The sequence below is a fragment of the Melospiza georgiana genome, chromosome 14 (genome assembly GCF_028018845.1).
Source record: "Melospiza georgiana isolate bMelGeo1 chromosome 14, bMelGeo1.pri, whole genome shotgun sequence".
Taxonomy (NCBI): Eukaryota; Metazoa; Chordata; class Aves; order Passeriformes; family Passerellidae; genus Melospiza; species Melospiza georgiana.
The window spans coordinates 5,618,913-5,640,330 of NC_080443.1; the positions used below are offsets into that span (position 1 = coordinate 5,618,913).

Below are 21,418 nucleotides of genomic sequence, written 5' to 3' on the forward strand. Positions count from 1 at the left end.
GCTGCTGTGTCTTCTGTTGTGACAGGCATTCTGTAGCCTGGAGCCTGTTAGATCAGTGATGTTTTCCAGAGGCTTCTAGGAGAAAATATTTCTTTTGTTGCTAATGCAGAAGAGAGATGATGATGATAAGTGAAGTGCTTTTCTAAGTCAGTTTGATTTGGCAGATTATTTTTCTGTTTCTCAGCTGCTGGTTTTTTCCTCCTAGTGTCTGCATTTCATATTAGAAATATTTTCCCACTGTAAAAAAAAAATGAAGTCTCCTGAAACTTGCCATATATCTCTTTGCTTGTACAAAACCATCCCTTTGAGTTTTTGAACCATTTCTGCTGTAGAAAGGAAACATAAAATTATTTGTCCAAGGCCATAATACTGCCATTTGGTTTAAGGATTTATGGTTCTTTGGCATTTTATTCTCCATTTATGAAAGGAACCCTAATTTTGGAAGCTTTGCCTGCATGGCTCACAGCTGTGTCTCAAGTCATACCTGCTCCAAAGCAATGAAAGTGCACAGAATCATGTTCTGAATGCCCTCTGCTAGGGCCCAGCCAGGAAAGCTCTATAAAAATATAGGGGCTTGAGAGAAAATAATCTAAATTTTCCTTGCTTTCCCATCAGATAACCCAGAGCACTGAATGTGGCCATTATGAATTTTCTGCCAGTTTCTGGATCATTCTCTCCATGCTCATCAGGATGCCTCTGGTGAGGGCATCCCAGGGAAAGGGAGACCCCCAAACCCAGCAAGTGAGATGGCACTGATGCTGGATGTGCCTGGATTCAGAGGAGGCTGCAGCTCCAGCCCCTCTGGCTGATCCTCCCTGGTGAGTAGAGCTGAGTTTGCTCCATCTGAGGATCAGCTGGGAAATGGTATGGCAGAGAGGGCTGTAAAACATGCTGAAATCTGATTACCAAGGGATGCTGAACCCACAGAGCAGGGGGTGTTTGGCAGGGGGGCACTGGAGAGGGCAGTGCCAGGCTCAGGGCAGCAGATTTACACAGGGAATTGTCTTTAAGGTCTCACTTCAGTGATTGATCTGGAGCCCCTCACCCAAACCTGCTGGGGGCCACTGGCTGTCCTGCACCACACTTGCTCTTGCCACACACCAAATGTCCCAATTTCAATGCTGCATTTCTTCCAGCACATTCCCTGAGGCTGTGGTTTAACTGCATAGAACATACATAATATGGTTCATGTGAGATCTTAGATCTGTGTTTTGTTCAACATATCAGCTGTGGATAAAGTCATTACAGGGTTCTGTTCACTAATCAACCAGCAAAACAGGAAAATAAAAGGGTAATTGTTGCAAGCTTCCTTCCTTATTTTCATTATGACGGCAAGCTCAGCTCAGGCTGGAATCTCACAGGTGTCATGCCCCTGGCTTTGATAGGGACAGCATCGAGCTGATTAGTCCTCTAATTGAATCCACTCATAGCTACAGCATTAAAAATTCAGCAAGCAATATTTATGTCCCTGCTGTAGCTTATTTGGTTGGGGGAAAACCCACAGGATTCTTTTTTAAATCCTTGCTCAACTCTCCATGTTAAAATACACATTGCTAAACCAAATTATCTTGCTTGAGGATGCAGTATTGGTTTATACTTGGTGGTTTTGAGCCACTGGGGCAAGTAAATTATCTGAAATGTAAAATCCTCACTGTGAGACGACCTCAGCTGTGGATCTGTGCTCTGGGATGGACCAAGAGCATGTACATCCCCTGTGCTGGGGATGTACCTTGTCACTTTGTTACATGTTCTATTTATTCCATGCAGAGCCCGTAGTATTGTTATATAAAGCACTATTGACAAAAGCAGCACAAACTATTCCCAATTCCTTAGTACATTTCTCCAGCATTGAAACCCCAGCTGTACAGACGTGAGTGACCTGATGGGTGTCTGTCTGTCTGCAGCTGCTCTTCCAATAATAGAAACACCTAGAAAATGTAAAATCAGCCTGAGCCTGATGCTTTACTGGGTAACACTGGTCTGAGGCTGTAGAGCAAAGGGGATCTACCCTGAGCATTGAACAGGCAGAGGAGAGCCTGCTCTTTTCTCTTTTTGGATAAGCAATATAAAATCAGAGCTGTCCTGATCATTCCTAGGGCACTGAAGACACCTGCTGGAAATGGGAATAAACTGCAGTAAGAATGTGCATGACAGAACGAATAAGGAACACTTCTGAGAGGTTTATATTTACACAGTGCCTAAATTGTTCAGCAAATGCTACAATATTTTCCAATTGAAAGTATTATGTGAACATAGTTGAATAAATAGCCTGTTCATTCCTGCTGTTCTTGTTGCCACTGAGGAACAACATTTCAGGTTCTAAAACCTGCAAGTCTGAATGTAGTCTCTGAATTCCCTTCATTCCTGATGTATGAGGTTGTGCCACAGTCATACATGGGCAATAAGTGGCATCATGTGCTGGCACTGGGGTCCAGCTTTAAATGGATGTAAGTTGTTTCCATCTTTAAATAGCTGTAAGTTGTTTGTAGCTGGATACAGAACAGCTCACAAATCTCTTTCCATCTTTACAAACAAATCTTGATTGCAAACCAATTTCATACAAATCCTGTTGTGACTCTGGGTTCTTTTGAAAGTGATGCCTCAGGTTTTAGATTTTACATTTTTCAGACTCTGTGCTGCTTTACTGTGTAGTTCTGAGTTTCATATCAGGGGATGGTGAGCTCTCTGCACAGAGCAGGGAGACAAAATAATTCCTGCTCCAGCTGAGGACCAAGGACAAATGATCCAAATCTCAGCCCAAGAGCACAAACACCGTGGGCTGGAGAGAGAAAAACAAGCAGGGTGGGACTGCAGGGGCTAAAGCTGGAATGGGACAATGAACTGCAATGTGCAAATGGAGCAGAACTGATCACAGTGAGAGACCCCCTGACCAGTTGAGCATTTTGTGACCATTTATATTCTGTAAATGTTTCAATTTTACAGAATGGTGCCTTATTTGGGCTACACCCCAAGCTTTCCAAGCCTGGGGCCTGGCACAGGAGCTGATTATGCCTGTGCATGGATGGGGACAGTGCTGCTCCTAAACCACAGTGAAGCAGGGTCAGCTGCTTGCAGATCCTGTGACTCAAGCTTTGCTTTGGCAAGGCAGAAAACCCCAGCCCTTGAGCAGAACCTCCAAGTCCTTGGTGAGGTGCAGCCACCAAAGGCAGACATGAGCACACTCCTGACAAGTCTGAATTTCCATCCTGAGGAGGAAAAACCAACAAACATCTGCACACCCCAAAATATAATCCCTGCTCTGCCCAGCCCTCCTGGCAGGGCTGTCTGGAGAGTTTCACAGGGCCCAAACCAAGGCTTTGTCCAAATCAGTTTGTCCGGCACACATAAGGATGAGCAGAACCTGCTGAGATCATGTTCATGTGAGGCTGGAAAAGCTCATATTAGGGCAGCTATGATGATCAAAGCCAAACTATTTCAAGGGAGAAATTAAATGCCCAGGACATCTTCAGGTCATTTCCAGGAAGGTAAAAAGGCAGCACACATTACAGGAGAAAAAATAGCACAACAGGTAATTTGTGATTACAAAAGAGAAAGAGATACATTCTCACACATATCCTGAGGGCTAAAAGAGTTGAGCTGCTGCCAGGAATTTCCAGCATGGAAACTCTGCCAAGTCCACAGGAGTAGCATTTTAAAAGACACCATTCAACTCTTCTATTTGCACCTGGACTGCAAAGAAACTGATTTAAATTTTCTCCTAGACTCCCTTATCTTTAGAGAGCTAGCTGACGTGTAAAAGGTCCCTTTTTTTGGAGGGATTGTGGTTTGCTCTCTGTGCACATTTCACATATCCAGCAAAACATTTATCTCTAAATAAGCACCTATTTCTTTGGGATCCTTCCTGACTCAAAAACCAGGCAATGACAGGCAGAGAAACACTGTGCACCTTCTTATCTTTGCAGCTAAAGGCCTGAAGGAAAAAAGATTTGTCAGCTCTGTCATTCCTTTGTGGTACCTGAACACCATGAGAAAGGACCTGTGCCAGTGCAGAGTGCATCGGACAGGAAACCTAAGGAAGAGCTCAGTGGCTTTTCCCTCCTTGCTTTGTGCATGTTTGGTGAATCTCTTCTGCATTCTGACCTCTCTGGCCTGGATCAGCTGTGTTTTCTCTGCTGTAAATCCACATCCAGTGCCATTGCAAGGGAATGACAGGAATACAGGTGAGATGATTTGGTCACATAGACAAGCTGATGCTATTTATCTTATTTGTGTGGTAGATGTAAGACAAGCCTTTCTGCTGCATTTCACAAACCATTTCCCCTCCTCTCTGCTTGCTGAGACCAGCTGTGAGATGCTTTGTGACAAAGACCCCACAATAAGAGATACAAAAAGCATTTATTCCAGAAGCTCAAAATACTGCCCTGATTCATCTTTTCAGTTTACATACACTATTATATCTTCTTTTTTTTAACTTGTATTTACAGCATGGCAATTGAAAAACACTGGACCTGTAGGCAGTAACAGCTCAAATACCACATTGAGAAGCAGATTTATTGATCAATAAGGAACAGACCACAGTGCTAAAGTGAGGCATGAAATTGGGAGAGCAGAATCACATCTGTAAAGAAGACATGACTGTCCTCATTTCAAAGCTCACTGGCACTCAGTGCAGGTCACTGGTGGGCAGCCTGGTCCTGCAATAAACCTGGAATCACCGTTAATTCTGTTAGAGCAAATCACTTGTACCCAGCAAATTTCCTTTCAAAACACCAAATTAGCATGACAGAAAAAAACTCGAATCGATGGTAAAACCCCAAAATGTCTTTAGTAAGTTTCAAAAAACCTCACATACCATAAGGCTAGCCCTTCACTTCTCTAAACAATGTTTGTGTGTACAAATTTCCCCAAAATAACTTTGGTGTTGGGATGTCAGCCATGATCCTGCCTCATGCCTCTCAGGACTGAGATCAAATCCTTAAGAAAGGCTTTGCAGGACTTTTCAAGGCCAGAGAAACCAAGCATACAGTAATTTTCCAAGCACTACATAATGCTTGACTAGGAGAGTTTGCAAAATTTACTACCTTAAATTGAAACAAATAAAAATCAAGCAGTGGGTCCCATTTACCCAAGACAGTCATAAAACCTGATGTATTGGAGGTGATAAGCCTTTTACTAACCTTTGTGTTAAACCTTTTACTGACCTTTCTGTTACCTACTTTTATTGACCATCCTGGCTCTTCAGATTGCCCTCACTTGCAATTCCTCAGTCTGGCAACAGCTCTGATGTTTTCATTTTCTCTTTATACTCTCAGAGTAGAAGGGGCAAGTAATTACTCACCTACTCACCAAATAAATGGCTTCATTTTCCTAAAGCTGAGCTGAATTTTCAAGAACTGAAATGCTGCAAGAAGAACAGTTTGCTCTGATTCCAGGAGCAGACAGAGCCCATCCATTTCCCATTTGGTGAAACATCCCACAGCACAGTTAGCTCTGGAGCACAAGGGGATTGTAGGTCTCAGTAAAACACAGACAAACTACTGGCAGTGTGTGAGCAGTTCACTTCCCAACAGACTGCAGCACTAAATCTTTTTTAAAGCTATTTTCTACAAGTGCTCTTGTACATCTGCAGCCAGACCTATTTCAGGAGCTCAGCATCCAGTCCTCATCCCACACTGGCTTCTCATACTCTGTGCCCCATTGCATGTTCTTTCCACAAACCCAGCGTGGCTGAGAATGGAGAGGAAAAAATAGCTGCATGAAGGCTTTTCCTGAGCCAGTTTAGAGGAGCATATAAAGGTAGAACTGTCTCTGAAGGAAACAGAGTTTTACCTTGAAGAGTCTCTGTGGAGAAACTAAAAAAAAGCCTTTTACCAAAGGATGTTTATGCTCTGAATGGTCTGATTGTCTGAAAGCAAATGGAATGAGGTGGGGAGATGGGAGCCAAAACCCCAGTGCCACTGCAGCACAGCAATTCTGGCTTTTGCAAGATGTTCCTTATCAGACAGAGCACTTTGAGAGGGCCTCAATGTGAGTTAAGCACTTCAAGAGACACCACAATTCTGTCTGCATGCACAAGTTCTACTGTAGTGGTGTAAATAAAAAAAAAAAAAACACAGTCCCATCCTAGTCTGGATGCAGCTCTAAAGCAATGAGAATATTTATATTTATATAGTATATTCTGTTAAGGAAAGTGGAATCATTTGTTTCAGGAAAAATTACTTCTATCAGTGTATAATTATGTTCACTCCTTGGGCTATATTATATTACTGTAACAGTGCCAGTAAAAGGAAAATTCCACTTCTAAATGACATTATAATGCTGATTTCAAGCCCGTTCACAGCCCAGGTACTCACTTCAGGGAGTGTGTCACTCTGTGTGCCTCCATTTCCTGCTTCCTCACAGCAGCCCTGCGAGGTTACATCTTCTCAGCAACATATTTTGGCTTTTCTCAGGCTCTCCTGCTCACACACTATACCCAGGAAGTTAAACCTGCTTCCCCAGCTGCTACAGGTTAGTCATAAATGTGGAAACTCTTCTTGGGTACTCCAGAGGAAACCTAGCCCCTGTATCCTTGTGGCCTCTCCCAGCAGCTGCAAGGGCAGGTTTGTGATTCACTTTTTGGGAGTGAAATCCAGCTGAGCTACTTGCAGACTGGAAAAATGCTTGGAGAAAATACTGAATAAGGGGGATTAAGCTTTCAAAACAGAATTTCAACTCTGTTTTTGCGAGGACATTACATGGTGTACTCCAAAAAGCAATTTTTCACCCAGACTCTTGGCCAAGAACTGTCAGGATACCAAATCTATGTTTTCTTTATCCCTCTGTTTCTGGTGACTTGTGTGCTGCCCCAGCAGAGTACAGATCTTTCTCTGTCAGCCCCGTTTCACAGGAAGAAAAGGAGCCTGTGTTAGCAAGCTCAGGTTCCTTGGGGCAGGAACAAATCCATCCTGGTGCTGAGACCCTGAGCACACACACTAAAGGGCCTCTTGACCCAGCTACTGCTCCAGCCCCTCCCAAAGCCTGGGACAGTTTATCTCCACACAAAACAGCTCCAGGGGTTTGCAGCTCCCTTATCAGGCAACCTGAAATTAGCACAGTTTAATTTGTCAGGTTGAAAGCGGCAGTGGTTCAGGATCAGCTTCATGTGCAATGCCACAAGATCTGAGCAGGCACCAAGTGAAAACTAACTGGAGGCAGTTATTGATTCAGCCATCTGCCCTTAATTAACTTATATTGATGCCCCAATACCAATGGGATAAAGTATGGATCAAGCCTGAACTTAGGGCTTGTTCTAAAGGACAGATTAAATCTTGAACTAGACCCTTGCAAAGCTCCTGATTTTCCTCTCTGCCAGCTCACATTTCAGTTCTGGGTTCTAGTAGGATTGCCAGCCCTCTCCACATTTACCATGGACTGAAATTCGCAGCTGTGTGAGATGTTTGGGGCAGTTCTGGGTGGGTGAGATCCACAACAGCCATCTCTGATGTGCTGTGCTCCAAAACAGCTCTGAGGGCTGAGCAATGTTGATCCAGAAGTTTCCCTATACAATCTGTGTTAATACTTCAATATTTTGGAGCAGGACCATAGGAACTAATTTTGATCATATCAGGATGCATTTATGGAAAGTTTCTTAGCTAATGGGTAAGAAATGTTTGCTAATTGCTGACTATGAGAATACAGGGAGTTGTTTAAAGGTGTCCAGCACAGACAGGGCAGGTGTGGTTCGCACTGAAAGTATTGAAGTGCCTCAGTGGGGGTTGGAAAAAGCCAACAAGTGTTCATGCAGTACACCAGCATGTTCCTAAATCTCAGCTTTTTGAAAATAAAGTAGTAAATCCCTTGATCTTACAGTCCTGATTTAAAAAAAAAAAATGCCAGCAATGTGAGCAGAATGTAATCAAGATAGAGAGAGATGGCAAAGGGATGTCAGGAAGAACAGCTCTGAAGGACATGAACTGCACCAGCCAGTACCCTGCAAAGGCTCTGGTGTCCACATTTTAATCAAACCCTCTTTTAATGGGGGAAAAAGGAAAAAGTGGGATGGATGGGAATATTTTTGTGACAATTTCATTTGTTCACCAAAATCAGGGAGAAGTTCTACTTCATTCAGCAATCCCTATTAAAGGCAGCCCCATAGAAGTCCACAGAGCCCAAGGGCAAATGAAAGAGATTCAAACTCAGAGAGTTCTCCAGACTCCAGAGAGACACTGTGCTGCTTCAAGTACCTTGTGCTTTCCTCTGACTCTACAATCAGAACTTGGGAACCCTTGGGAGATCACTGCTACCTTTTGTTCCCCTTACTAAACCCTGCTGATTGCTGTTCTCAACCAGAAATGCAGTCATATCTATCAGGCATTAATTAACTCCTCATAAATCAACAAATGCACTCCCCACACGATGTGATTTTAATGTATTTATCCTCTGTGTGGGTCTGTAGTTGCAGTGCTTGCATTTACTGAGGGAGCAGCATCCTGGCAGTGCTTCAGTGGAAGGTGGTGGCCATGTCCTGATTTAACCAGGCTGGGGCAGAGCCGTGCTGGGCCAGCCCCTGGCACTTGTGGGAATCCTCTGGCTGCCCCTCCTGGAGGCTGGCAGAGCTCAGGCACCGTCTGCTCCTCCCCAGCTCCTGGCTCTGCTGTTAAGCTCACGGTGAGGCAACCAGGGCAGTGTTCAGGGCTGGGACAGCTGAGCTCAGAATGGAAATAGCGCTTTCAGACGGGATGGCAGAACAAGGGGGTGTCTTGTGCTAGGGCCAGCTCAAGCATCAAACACATTTCACAAGCACGGAGTGCAGCCCAGGCTGCCAGCACACCTTATAAAGCTGAGCCCAGGCAGTCCCTGCTGAGATGGCTCTGGGTGGCCTCTCTCAGAGCTGCTGAAGGGAATCTCCTCAAGATCCTTCCTAGGGTCTTTCAAAGAGACATGGCACAAGCTGGACTTTGGATTTTTCTACTCATAAGCTTACTACTGCTGGACCAGACCATCAGCCAGGCTTCCAAATTCAAAGGCAGGAAGCACAGCAAACGTAGAGTGAAAGGTACTGGGTCTGAACTGGGAGGAGGGATTGAACCTTATAGACTATGCAAATTTACTGTGTACTTTAAACAGCGCTGCATGAACCAGAAACTAACATTACACTAATATTTATTTATAAAGAACACTTGAGTCTATATCCTATCTGTCTTTTAAATATTTTTATGTGAGCTAGCAAAGCCACAAATAAGGTGCCAGAATGAATTATGAAAATAGAGCTGTATAACAGCTGCAAATATATTGCTCTGTTCTGGCTGTTCACCTCTGTCAACATTATTTAGAACTCACAGGTACAGCTGAGAGAGGACTCTGATCATTCTTAATTATGTAGCTATATTTACTAAGACCAGAAAAATGGAAACTCATGTATATGGGGGAAACAAGCAGAAGTATTTCAGGCTCCAAGGATTATTGTTCAGATTTTTGCACCATTTCCTAATGTTAACAGAATGTCTGTCTACTCTTTGCGGAAAATTACTCCACTTGTATGAAAAGCACTGGGAAATGGCAAGTCAAACTAATTAGCAGGTCAACATCAATGAATTAGCAGAAGATAAAAGCATCAGTAACCACAGCAAAGCTTAAGAGTAAATAAAAAAACACAGAATGTTGTTTAGAAATGTCTGTGTATTTAATTTAAATATGTATTTCTAATAAAAGCAGTATGATGGAGGCTCACTGATGGCAAGTATTTGAACTCCTATTTAATTTAAAAAATGTGGCTTTGACAAAGTCATTATACAAGAAGATTGAGCCCCTCTGGAGCCACACAGTTTAAGAACTTCCTTCTCCTTTGGGATCTCTAGGGTTTTAAGTTTAGGGATCCTAAGGACAGGCTGATTATACATTTTTTGTGCTATCACTGATTGGAGAACAGAGAATTCTGCCTCGGGGAAGCAGGGAGCCCTGAAAGAAATTATGATGATTTTAAAAAAATGGGAAAGAGGACATGAAAATGGAGTTAGGGGCAAATTATCTTCTTTTCTTGTGCCATCATATTCTTGGTGCCTTTTTAAGTGCTACAAAATTCTGGTTCAGAGTGATTTTGTGTGACTTAAGTCCCCAGGCCCCCTCTGTACTGAGGGACAAAGGCTAACCCTGGGAAGTAGAGACTGCAGCTCAGCAAGCACACCTGCAACATTCAGACTGTCAGGTTGGGCTTTATTTGTTGTTCCTCCATGTGCTAAAACAAGAGTTGTGTGAAACTTTCATGCTCATATAAATAACATTGCTCTGAAGAAACACAACTTGTGTCCTGCTATTTTTTGTATGTCATATCCATACATAAGAGTGTACAATTTCAAAAGAAAAAGGGACATTTTCTGTAAATTAGATACCAGCTCACTAAATAATGATTAGCTGCAATAATCCATGATTTTCAAACAGTTTTTAGGGCAACATCCATGATAAAATATGAGAAGGAAAGGTAAAGGTGGGTTCCTCATGTTTTTTATAGAAATCCTAGAGGAATGTTTTCATTAAGGACAAATCTTTAAAAATAATCAAAAAGCATTTTAGCAATGCAGCAATACCAGCATGATCTTTTGAAACAACTTTTAACATGTAATTTTAATTTTTTTAATGTGTGCATATTTGTTAATCTCTATATATTCTTTTTGTGTAAGAAAAAGATGACCTGAAGACTCAGATTGACAAATTGTGGCGAGAAGTAAATGCTCTGAAGGAAATACAAGCACTCCAGTCAGGTAAAGCAGCTCATGCTGGTCAGTGGCTTCCAAAAGTTCTCACTGCCTCTCTTCTTCACCCCCACCCCTCTCTTTAAGGGGATTTTATGAGTGAGGAGTGCAGCTCCATAAAACCATGGTGTGCCATAGCTTTACTAGACAAGTGTGGAAGAAGCATTCAAGTAAAATCAGGTCTCAGCTGCTCGGAAATGAGTGGCGATTCTTCACAGAGAGCAAGAACTACTTTTGTCTTTGCTATGCACAACTTGAAGCTCTGAATTTTGTGTCATCAAAGGCAGCACAGTGAGAGTTCCTGGGTCTGAGAGTTCAGGTGGTCGGTGAGTTAAGTGCCCAGCTTTGATATGAACATATATTCAAATGTGAATGTTGCCATAAAACTTCAAAGTTATATCCACTGTGAGTTCAGAAATATTCAGGACCAATGTGCAGAGTCCTTTAAGTATTTCAATAACCAGATGGAAATTTCCAAACGAAATAAGAAGGGTAAATACACATGTACCTACTAGACAGTTGTGCTTTTTCACAGCTGTTGACATAAAACTTGGCATTTAAACATGTACAAGAGGACATTACAGAGGAAATTACATCATTCTCATGAAACAGAATGTATTTTCCTTGGGGTTGGTAATATCTGGGTTGTTCCATTTTATGTCATGGGTTACATAGAGCTTTTGGGGCTTTACAAAATATTTTTATTTCAAATGTCTTATAAGAAGGCTTCAGAAGTTTCTTAAAAGAGAGAGCCTGTTCTAGACAAGTAACTCTTGTTTAAAAGTAATTCTTGTGTTGCTTCCAGAAGGAGCTTGAGAGGAAGCATGCAGTGGCTTAGAAATGAAACCAGAACTGGGAGACTTTCTCTCCTCAAAACTTATTTTGAGCTTTATTCTAAATTTATAACCCACACTGTGCAACTGGAATCCAAATCTGGCAAAAAGACACCTATCACCCCCCTAGATCTGACCGTCTTTGTTAATGTCCTTGTAACAACTCAAAAAAGGAGCTCCATTTTTAGCTTATGAACATTTCCAAGACACAGCATAAAAATCCAATTTCTTCTTTTGCTTGAACTTTCTGGGCCTCCATTCTACACAGAGTGAAATGTGAAATGCTGCCACACACCATTTTGCAGCACATCTTCCCTCCCTAAAGACATCCAGTTCTTATCATTGCTGAAGTCTCTCTGATCTTTCCCATAAATATAAATTTGTTGAAGAGTTCCACATGTAATAAATAGGTTTGTTACTCAGGCCATTGGAAGGGTTAAAATTTGAAGGTTAAACCCTAACAGAAAGTTATGACTCTGAAAATGCAGCTAAGGAATGCAGTGAATACTACAACTGGAAATACTAAAAACTTGAGACATAGGATGTGGTCCAAAGTGACTTCCATATCCTATTGATCAGACACATAATTACTTTTTTACAAGAAGAGATGACAGGAATTAAAAACAGATTATAGAAATATCAGGACAGAAGATGTACCTAAGTACAAGATGATCTTAAGCAATAAATGAAATAATCTGCAAGGAATAAGATGCAGGATTCTAATACTAATTGTTACAGGAGTCTATTCCAGGCCTTTGGTACCTTCCTCAGCTCAGAAGAAACATTCCACCAAGGAGGGTTCACCTTGCCATCATTATTTTTCTTGGGAGAATTAGTTTTTCACAAATTAGGGGAGCAGGAAGGCAAAGTTTAAGGATGCCCTCCTGTGTTCCTGCCCCACAGACCTCAGGCTGGAACAACCCCAGCAGCAGCTCTGCAAGGCAACTCCAGTGACAGAGCAGCTGCCAGATTAACTTCTGGTCCATTCAGACTTTACATCAAGACTTCCCCAGCAGAAGTAAAAGCAAACAGATTTATAAATTCAAATCTTAGAAGATTGAGTCCAGTTTGTTGTGTAAACTCAGTAATAAGTGTGCACTTTTTTAATGCATTTATAGATTTAAGTCACTTTACTGCATTTGGATTTAGAGTTTGAAGGGGGAGACTTTGCTAGAAAGAAAATATATAAATTCCAAGGGAGGTGAATATGCAATCTTCTACAGGTAGAATTACACTTTTAGTAATCACTCGGAGATTTGTATTATGAATTTCAAATCAGTATTTTCCTGGAGAGCAGGACACAATTAATACAGCGCATTTCTGTCCTGCCTTTGCTTGCTGGAAATTGAGCTTAGATAAGATGTGAAAATTTACTTTACTTAAATATCACCAATATTAAAAGATATTTAGATCTGTCTCTGCTATAAAGTCAAGTACAGATTTCCCAATAACCAAATTATCTGGCAACAAAACAAGCCTCATCCATTCCATTAGTCTCAGGACTGCTGAAATAAGGTAGAAAATGTGTGAAAGCAGCACTCTTTGGTAAAAGGGGCCCTGAGAAACAGGCCTGGGTTATATTTCAGCAGTCTGTTCCCAAGGGCACACTGATGTGCTGGCTGCACACAGGGTCCTACATGAACTGGCGCACCAGCAGGTAAGCCTGACCTTACTCCAAATTTAGGGCCCACTCTGTGGAGTCAACAGCTTTTCACTTGCTGAAGGATTTGTCTGCTCAAGTTCCAAGGTGCTTTTGGAAATTTATCATTTGGAGAACCACTACTGAAAGCTGAGGCCCAGCCTGGTACTGACCGTGCAAACCGCTGTCTGTTCCCAGTGTGCCTTCGTGGGACCAAGGCCCACAAGAAGTGCTACCTCATGTCAGAAGGCCCCAAGCACTTCCACGAGGCCAATGAGGACTGCATAGCCAAGGGGGGGACGCTGGCCATCCCCAGGAACAACGAGGAAACGAACATCCTTCGCGATTACGGCAGGAAAAGCGCACCCGGCGCGTCCGAGTTCTGGCTGGGCGTCACCGACATGGCCCACGAGGGGAGGTTTGTGGATGTCAATGGCATGGCTCTGCTCTACTCCAACTGGGACCGTGCCCAGCCCAACGGGGGCAAGAGGGAAAACTGTGTCTTCCTGTCTCAGGCAGCCCAGGGCAAGTGGGTGGATGAGGTGTGCCGCACTGCCAAGAGATACGTTTGTGAATTCCTGATCCCATAATCACAAACCAGGCCATGTTTTGGGTTATCAACACACATTTTTGCTTAGTAACCCTTCCCACTTAGACAGTGGGGAGTTAAAACTATCCCTCTCCTGCCTTGAACTCACTCTTTCCTGAAACACAAGTTTTCTCTGTTAATTTATTTTCTATTCATATGCTAAAAATGTTTAGTGAGTACTCTCATTATGTGCAGGGATATATATTATGTTTTGGCCTACATTGTATCATATTTTGGCATATTACTTCAGCCTGATGCTTGGGCTCCTTCACCTCCTATTTCTGCACTTTAATTAGAAAATACTGCTGCATGGTAACCCTTTCCAGTATGAGCAGAAGGGATTCTCTCTATTATAAAGTTTAAGAGGGACTTTGGGATTATGTGAGCTCCTGTGATAAACAAAGATCATCCTTTACAAAGTATAATTGGAATAATCTGTGGCCAAGAGTTTTACCTATGGTTAAGAATACTGAATGAAACAGAAAAATCTGGTGTTAATTGTTTCACTACATGCAGTTCACAGTGATACACTGCTGGAAAAGGGGAAGTAGCTGTTTTAAAACATCAGTTAGTCTAGACATGTTTGCCTCTAAATGTCTCAATTATGGTTAAATATTAGATGTCATTTGGAACATTCCTGTAGAAGAAACCAGCCTGGGACTAGATCATGCTCTGCTGTGTGGAGCCTTGCTAAGCCTTGTCTCCTGCAGGTTCAGACAGGCTCTGCCATTCACAGGGAGCTCCAGAAAGCTCCAGGAGTGAGACAGGAGCTCCTTTCTGGCACAGCATTCCCTCCTCTCCCATGGGAAGGGCAGCACAGCCCAAGGACACAGCAGAGTGTGGCCAGACCACATGCAAATCTTCCAGTTTAACATCTGGCATTTGAAAATGAAGTAAAATGTGCTGGCTGCTTTTGGCTGGTCAGAACTTCACAACAGAGATTTGCTTGCATGTCATAAACAGCAGTTTCTCTCATTTTGTTTAAATATTTAAATATATTGCTGCTTGGAGGATAATTCCTATTTCTTACCTATTAAACCTGCAAGATTTTCTTAAATTACGCAATAAATCTGCAATTACCATTCTTTAATTGTTGTGGTATTTTTGACAGCTTATGCACCCCTGTGAAGGCCATTCTTTCTTAGAACTTTTCTTAAGGATTCAAAAATGTATTTTTTTCTACTATTGTACTCACAGGATGAAATTTGGATCCTTGCTGTATAAAACAGCCCAAAAGCTCTATAAGATCTATCTACTCAAGGCCTCTGCAATGTGTTGTGTTTAGATTCATTTTCCATCACTTAATGTATTTGTAAAATAATCTGATGCTGAATTCTCTCATTTACTCCTGAGTTGAAATAGAGCAGCAAAAAGGGCCCAAATATATGCAATTTTCTTTTAAAATCTACCAGTTTTTGCTATGGTTGGGGTAAAAAATTTTGTACATAATTAAAAGCCAGTATGGCTTCTTAACCTCTGATGTGTCTGAAGTAAGTCAGTATCTCAGCATATCCCTACAGCTACAGTCAAAGTGAAAATTTACCGCAAATTCTACACCTTGTGTAATTGGCACAGGACTACATTTTCGTGGGCTGTTTTGCTGGTGCACCCATTCTAAAGAACATGAGCCACTACATGGAGTTTCTCCACAAGGTATAAAATTATCACATAAAAATCTGATTTTTAAAAAATACTTTCTGGTTAATCCAGTAAGAAAACATTTCTCATGTTGAGACTGGCAATAAAAACAACCCTGTGACAGTGGATGGTGCTTGTGGAGAATCCAGCTGAGTTCCTGGGATCAGCCCTGATTACATTGCAGAATCCTGGAATGCACATGGAGCTCTTGAGATCAGAGACAGGTAATGAAGAAAACATCTTCAGCTTCCCTTTCTATCCTCTGCTGTAGAAACACTGGGATTAACAGAAGACAATGGGCTCATAGAAATTTTATAAGCATATAAACCTTCTCGGAATTTTACCTGCACAGCATTATATTTTTAGATATAAAAAATATTAAATATATTTGCCAATATATGGTAATTGAGTGGCACCCACTGGATTTTGCTAACATACATGGGGTGTTGGGAGACTTGATGTAGCCCTTGCCCACCAGAGACAAGCTTTGCTGCCTTTTGTCAAAATTTTAAACCCAGATTTTCTAGTCTTCATTAGATGCCCTATGAAACTTGAAATTCTGCTAATGTTAAAATAAAATCAGACAGTTCTAAATGTCAGAATTGTACCTGCTCCCACGTGTATATGTCCAGTAATGTTAATGACTACAGCCTAAGTCCATGAGGGCACTTCTAGGAAGGGTTAATGAAGAAGTTGCTAATAGCACCACACCACCTGAGCAGTGCATACCATAAATCACTGTACCTCAACCTGAATTCTGATGGTTTGCCAGACACCACCAAGCAGGCTGCAAAATGGTCTCTCCCCTTTCACAAAAATCAATCCCATCCACACTACCAAACAATCAAGGCAAAATAAAGAGAGATCTGTTACTATGAGTAATAAAAAATATAATAAACTCATATGAAACACATTATGGCAATGAGGTACAAAATACTCCATTTCCACAAGACCAGGCAATCAGCATTTTGCTCAGGATAGTAGGTGGTCCTTGGTTTTCAGAAAGGTTGAGAAGTACTCTAAGCCCAACAGAAAACAGCTTTTTCTAGCTATAAGCAATTTATTAGTTGGCTGGTCCATGTAATAACTATTTACTAAGGAATACATTAAGCACTCTGTAACCTTTAACAAATTATTTATAAGTGCTAATTAATGAAAACCATCCTTTTGTTAGCATGCTGTCAGCATGATTAATCTGTTCTTAGTGTCTTGAAAGACAGATGCCCCCAATAGCCTCATTTGGCTTTCTTGACAAGTGGGAACAAGTAGGAGTGAATAAACAAGGTTACACAGGAAACACTGATTAGAAGGAAATGATTACCATATGAATTGGGTAATTCTGCTGAAATATTGAAGGAAGGTGATCAGAATAGAATGTTCTGGAGATTCCGCCAGGTTTCTTTCCCAGGCGCTGAGTTTGTAGTGTTGCATTGAAAGAAGAGAAAAAGGCCTTTGGTGAATGGGCAGGGAAATGTCAAGCTTTACTCGAGGTACAGATGTTCTTCATTATACAGGGTACAAAAAAATCTTGGAGAAAGAAGCTCATTAGCAGAGCTGGGTGAAGAATGGGTTGTCTGGTTTTGTGGTCAAACAAAAAGAAAATAAAACTGACCATAAGTCTCCCTTAGCTTCCATGTCAACTGGATAGTAGTAAAAGGTGATTTTCAAACCTTTTTTTTGTCATGATACAACAAACTTCACTTCAGTGAAGAACCCCTGCTTCTCTTACCTGTGCTTCTTGCCACCCCCCTGCTTGGCAGAGTATTTACAGCCACAGGCACCTCTGCTTCCCTCTTGTGTCAGGAAACAGGGCAGGGTCCTCATTCTTCTGTCAGATCAAGACACAGCTGACTTTTATTGAGGAAAAATTAAATAGTGTGTTACCAAGCTCTTCTCCCAGAGGGATGACACTTGATGCTAGGAGCTAATGAATCATGTGAAAAACATTCAGGAATATGATCTTCAGCTGAGATCTGCTTTTTAACACTCTTATATGGTATATTTGAGTATTCCAATTAGTGCCTGAATATTGTAGCAGAGGATCCCCATCAGATGATTGTGTGTAGTTTAGGGCTACAAAAGTGTGTGCTTGGAGATATTTATTAACATACTTTGGGAGTTTCTTGTTACCATCAAAGACAGAATAATTGTCAGGAGTTTTATCAGTTTGATCAAAGAGTTAAAAGGCTGGATTCTCTCCAGCAATGGAATAGGGGTCCACATAGAAATGCTTGTGCCAAGAAAAGCAATTTAGAAGTGAGTAATGAGAGCACATTGTTAACCATTACTCTTAAAAGATATATTTTTCATTTTTAAAGGCTGCACAAGCACAGATTATTTTTGGAAGTAACTCTCCCTTTGGTCCCTCTTCAAACCCAGAGAATATATATATATATATTCTCATAAGGAAAGGTCAACACCTTAAATCAAATATCGTGTGCAGTCAAAGCAAGACTTGCAAGGGAGCTCATGACCAGATTTTAAGGAGTATATTCTGACCCAAGATCCAAGGTCCAACAGTGTTCAACACTCAATATTTGAGCCCTTTTAAAAGTCCAGCTACCTGGTGCCAACATGGTATTCTAGGCATTGGAAATTTTTCTCTCTGATAGAGCCATACCAATGCACTGTGTTTTCCAGGTCACTGTCTACCAGCTGAAATGAAATCCAATGCAGCCATTAATTTGCACTTCCACAAATGCTTCTTTTTTTTTCTTTTTAGATCATCTCTAAATTAAGTTAGTAGATTAGGCAATTGGGACTGGTTTTTTTTTTATTACTGAATTACAGGATCAGTAGATATCAGGATTGTAAATTACTGTAATGGTAGCCTTTTACTGAATTCAAACTGATTTTCAGGCAGAACAAGAATTAGCTGGAGGTCCATGAAATAGTCCACTGAATTGTTAGCAACATGCATAGGGGAAGAATTCCCACAGTCTTACCAAGGAAACAAAATTATGACTGCAAAGCAGATGTGATGTGTTTTACTGGCAGCACAGATATTCAGAGAAAGATGGAAAGAAAAGCAAGATCAACAGATAATTGTGCACAGTGATCCAAAGGGAAACAAGAGGGGGTGTAGAATGACCTATGGTAATTTTTTATGCAAATGCAAATTACTTAAATGATTTGAAAATACAAGGTGGATTCAAATCCCTCACAAGTGAAATGTCACTATGTCAGTTGTTAATAGCAAAATCAGAATCAGGTCAAGATTTTTCAGAGTATTTAAAAATAAGTTTACTGCAGTCCATACTGCACTAACTTCTCTAAATCTTGTTTTCCTTGACCTAATGCTGCTGCTAGCCTGTGGAAAAATAAAAGCTCCACTAAAGTGTTTTTGCAGAATTTAACAGAAATATTGTTTTTCTTTGTAATAGTAAAGAAAAATCACTAGGATGCTACCAATTTACCAGGATATGGAGCTGACAAGCACATCCCATGCTATGTTACCTGATTTTGTCTCAAACTGCTCCAAACTGAGACTTGACAGGGTTTTGTGTTGTCAGTGGGTAGTGAAGCCAAACTCTGAAGACACAGCTGAGGCTGCTGTGACACCCAACTGCAAGCTGCACTCTTGAAAGCAGACAGCAAGCAGAAATGGTGTCAGATAAACCCTGACAGCTCTTCTAAATGGTTACATGAAAACTTGTAGTGATCTTAAGTCTGGTTGTGTTAATTGGTAACCCTAAGTGCAGTAGGGTCTTTTAGAGGAGGGGAGAAATTCTGATAATATACAACAAATATTATGACATTTCTCTATTGTGATTTCTTTGTTACTTGGTGGCTTTCTAAATTAAGTTGTATGTTTTTTTCCCAGAATATTTTCATATGTAAACTACCATCTTCAAAGAGAAATGTGTCATAAAGGAAAGCATTCTGCACTGTAGGCTGGGCACCTGCTGAAGGGATTTTGAAAATCAAAATGGATAAAAATGGTTTGTTAAAGAATTGAAATACAAAGGGCAGAGACAGGGGGCTGTCAGACTGCTTCTAGTCCTCGGGATCCACATTCTCAAAACAATTTTGCCATGTATGAGATAAATCCTGCAGAAGGGTTTCCAAAGTGTCTAAAGTGTTAAAAAAAAAAAAAAATAAATACAAACAAGCTACAAGAGGATCCAAGAGCCCAGGCTGTGTCAATTCAGTGCTTGCTGACAGTGAAAGGTGAACTGAGGTGAACCCAGGAAATGTCTGAGACTTTGCCTGGTGCTACAGGAACTCCACTACAGAAAATCTCCTGAGCTTCGGGGGCACTTGGAGAAGCAAAGCAGCAGCAGGATGGAAAGTCAGGGCTGTGGCTTCTGAGAGATCCACTGAGACTCCAAAGGGTCTAAGGGCATTGAACTCTGGTCAGAAACACCCCACTATCTGCTGAGGCAGAGCAGACAGTGAGGTGGGCACTAGCCCACGGTCCTCCAGGAGTGAAAGATTTCTACTATCTACTTTCACTATTTCACCTCAGAGCAGCTGAGTTCAGAGCCCCCAGGGGCAGCAGCCCAGCAGGGATGGCTGGGGAGCTGAGCTGCTGGAACCCCATCCAGGGAGCACAGCATGCCCAGCACCTCACAGGGTGCACTGGCTGCTGCTCCTGCAGGGACAGGCTTTGCTTCTCCAGGGTCACAGCCTGCTTCTAGCAGCTTCCAACCCAGCAGCACCCCAAACCAGAAATAACCCCTAGACCTTGGCTGAATCACCCAAATCTGGGAACAAACCCCCAAACCAGACACACTCCACACCCAGCAGCACTCCCCAAACCCAGCAGCACACATCTGACACACACAGAAACACCCCCAAATCCTGAAGTTCCCACCCTAATTGGCAGCACCCACCACACACCAGGAGCCACATCCTCAAAACATCTCCAAACACATAACCACCCCCAAGCCCAGGGACACATCTTAAACGCACCAACAGTCCTGCACATCCAGGAAGAACCACAAGGCATCACTGAACCCCAGGGCAGGGAGTACCCCAAAGCTGGCAGCACTGCCCAGCAGGCTGAGGCTGTGCCAAGTCTCAAAACTGCTCCAGCCTGAGACTTGACAGGGTTTTGTGTTGTCAGTGGGTAGTGAACTCAAACTCACAGCTGAGGCTGTGTGTCCAGAGGCTCCCAGCCCAGACAGGACAGGGAAGGCACTGTCAGTCCCAGGGAGGGAGAGAATCCGCTGGTGCCAGGCCCTAATATTGACCTCGAGAAAGGCAGAGGAGGATGGCTGACAAATGAGAGTGGGGTCACCCAGTGCAGATGAGAAGACTTTACTGAGCTGGGAGAGAGGGGCCCAGCCCCGGGGCCTGCACACGGCTGCTCCGGGGGTGGATTTCGGGGCGGCTGTAGGGCTTCCTGTCCCGCCGCTCCTGCCGCAGGACGTGCCGGGTCCGGATGGGCCCGAAGTGGGAGCAGCTCTCCCTCCTCACGGCCCTGGCGCAAGGGGAGCGGCCCCAGGCAGGGTCCTGCCGCACCATTGCCGATGGCCAGGGCGGTGGTGAGAGCCTGGAGAGCCTCTGCCCAGCCAGAGGGAGCAGCCGGACACGGGCGAGGCCTCAGAGCCCTGCAATGCCCTCCTCCCTCACAGCCCCCGGCAAGCGCCTTCCTCGGCAGCCCCCCTGTCACCTGTGCGGGTCACAGTGACACCCAGCATCCTTCCAACACTGCCTTGGGTAATGATGTCACAGTGGCTGCTGTGACATGGCCACTGCCCATCTGTGTGCACACAGTGCCCCGAGTCTGCGACAGCTCCAGTTTGAATTTATTTTATCGATTCCTTGTTAAGTGGTTTGTTCTGTTTGTACCCTCATGTTCTCCCTGAGCTGGCTCACCCCTGGGTTTTACCCTCCCTCAATGCTGTCCCTCATGCCATTCCCCACCCCTTGTTCCAGCTCTTTCCCTGCCTGTCAAGGCAACCCAGCCCCTTTTGTTCCCAAACCTTCTTTGCCACTTTAACCTCAGGCCAATCCCTGATTGCAATACCCCTTTAGAATTCCCGTTCCTGGTGACCCCATTGGCCCATGTGAGCCATCCTCT

General features: G+C 42.8%; 1 protein-coding gene across 1 annotated transcript; it reads left to right on the forward strand.

Moving 5' to 3' along the window:
• Positions 1–8,883: 8,883 nt before the first annotated feature.
• Positions 8,884–13,753, forward strand: CLEC3A (C-type lectin domain family 3 member A). The gene is made up of 3 exons (XM_058034308.1): positions 8,884–8,998; positions 10,620–10,700; positions 13,362–13,753. The coding sequence occupies exons 1-3, from the start codon at positions 8,884–8,886 to the stop codon at positions 13,751–13,753; spliced, it is 588 nt and encodes a 195-aa protein (XP_057890291.1).
• The last annotated feature ends 7,665 nt before the right edge of the window (positions 13,754–21,418 follow it).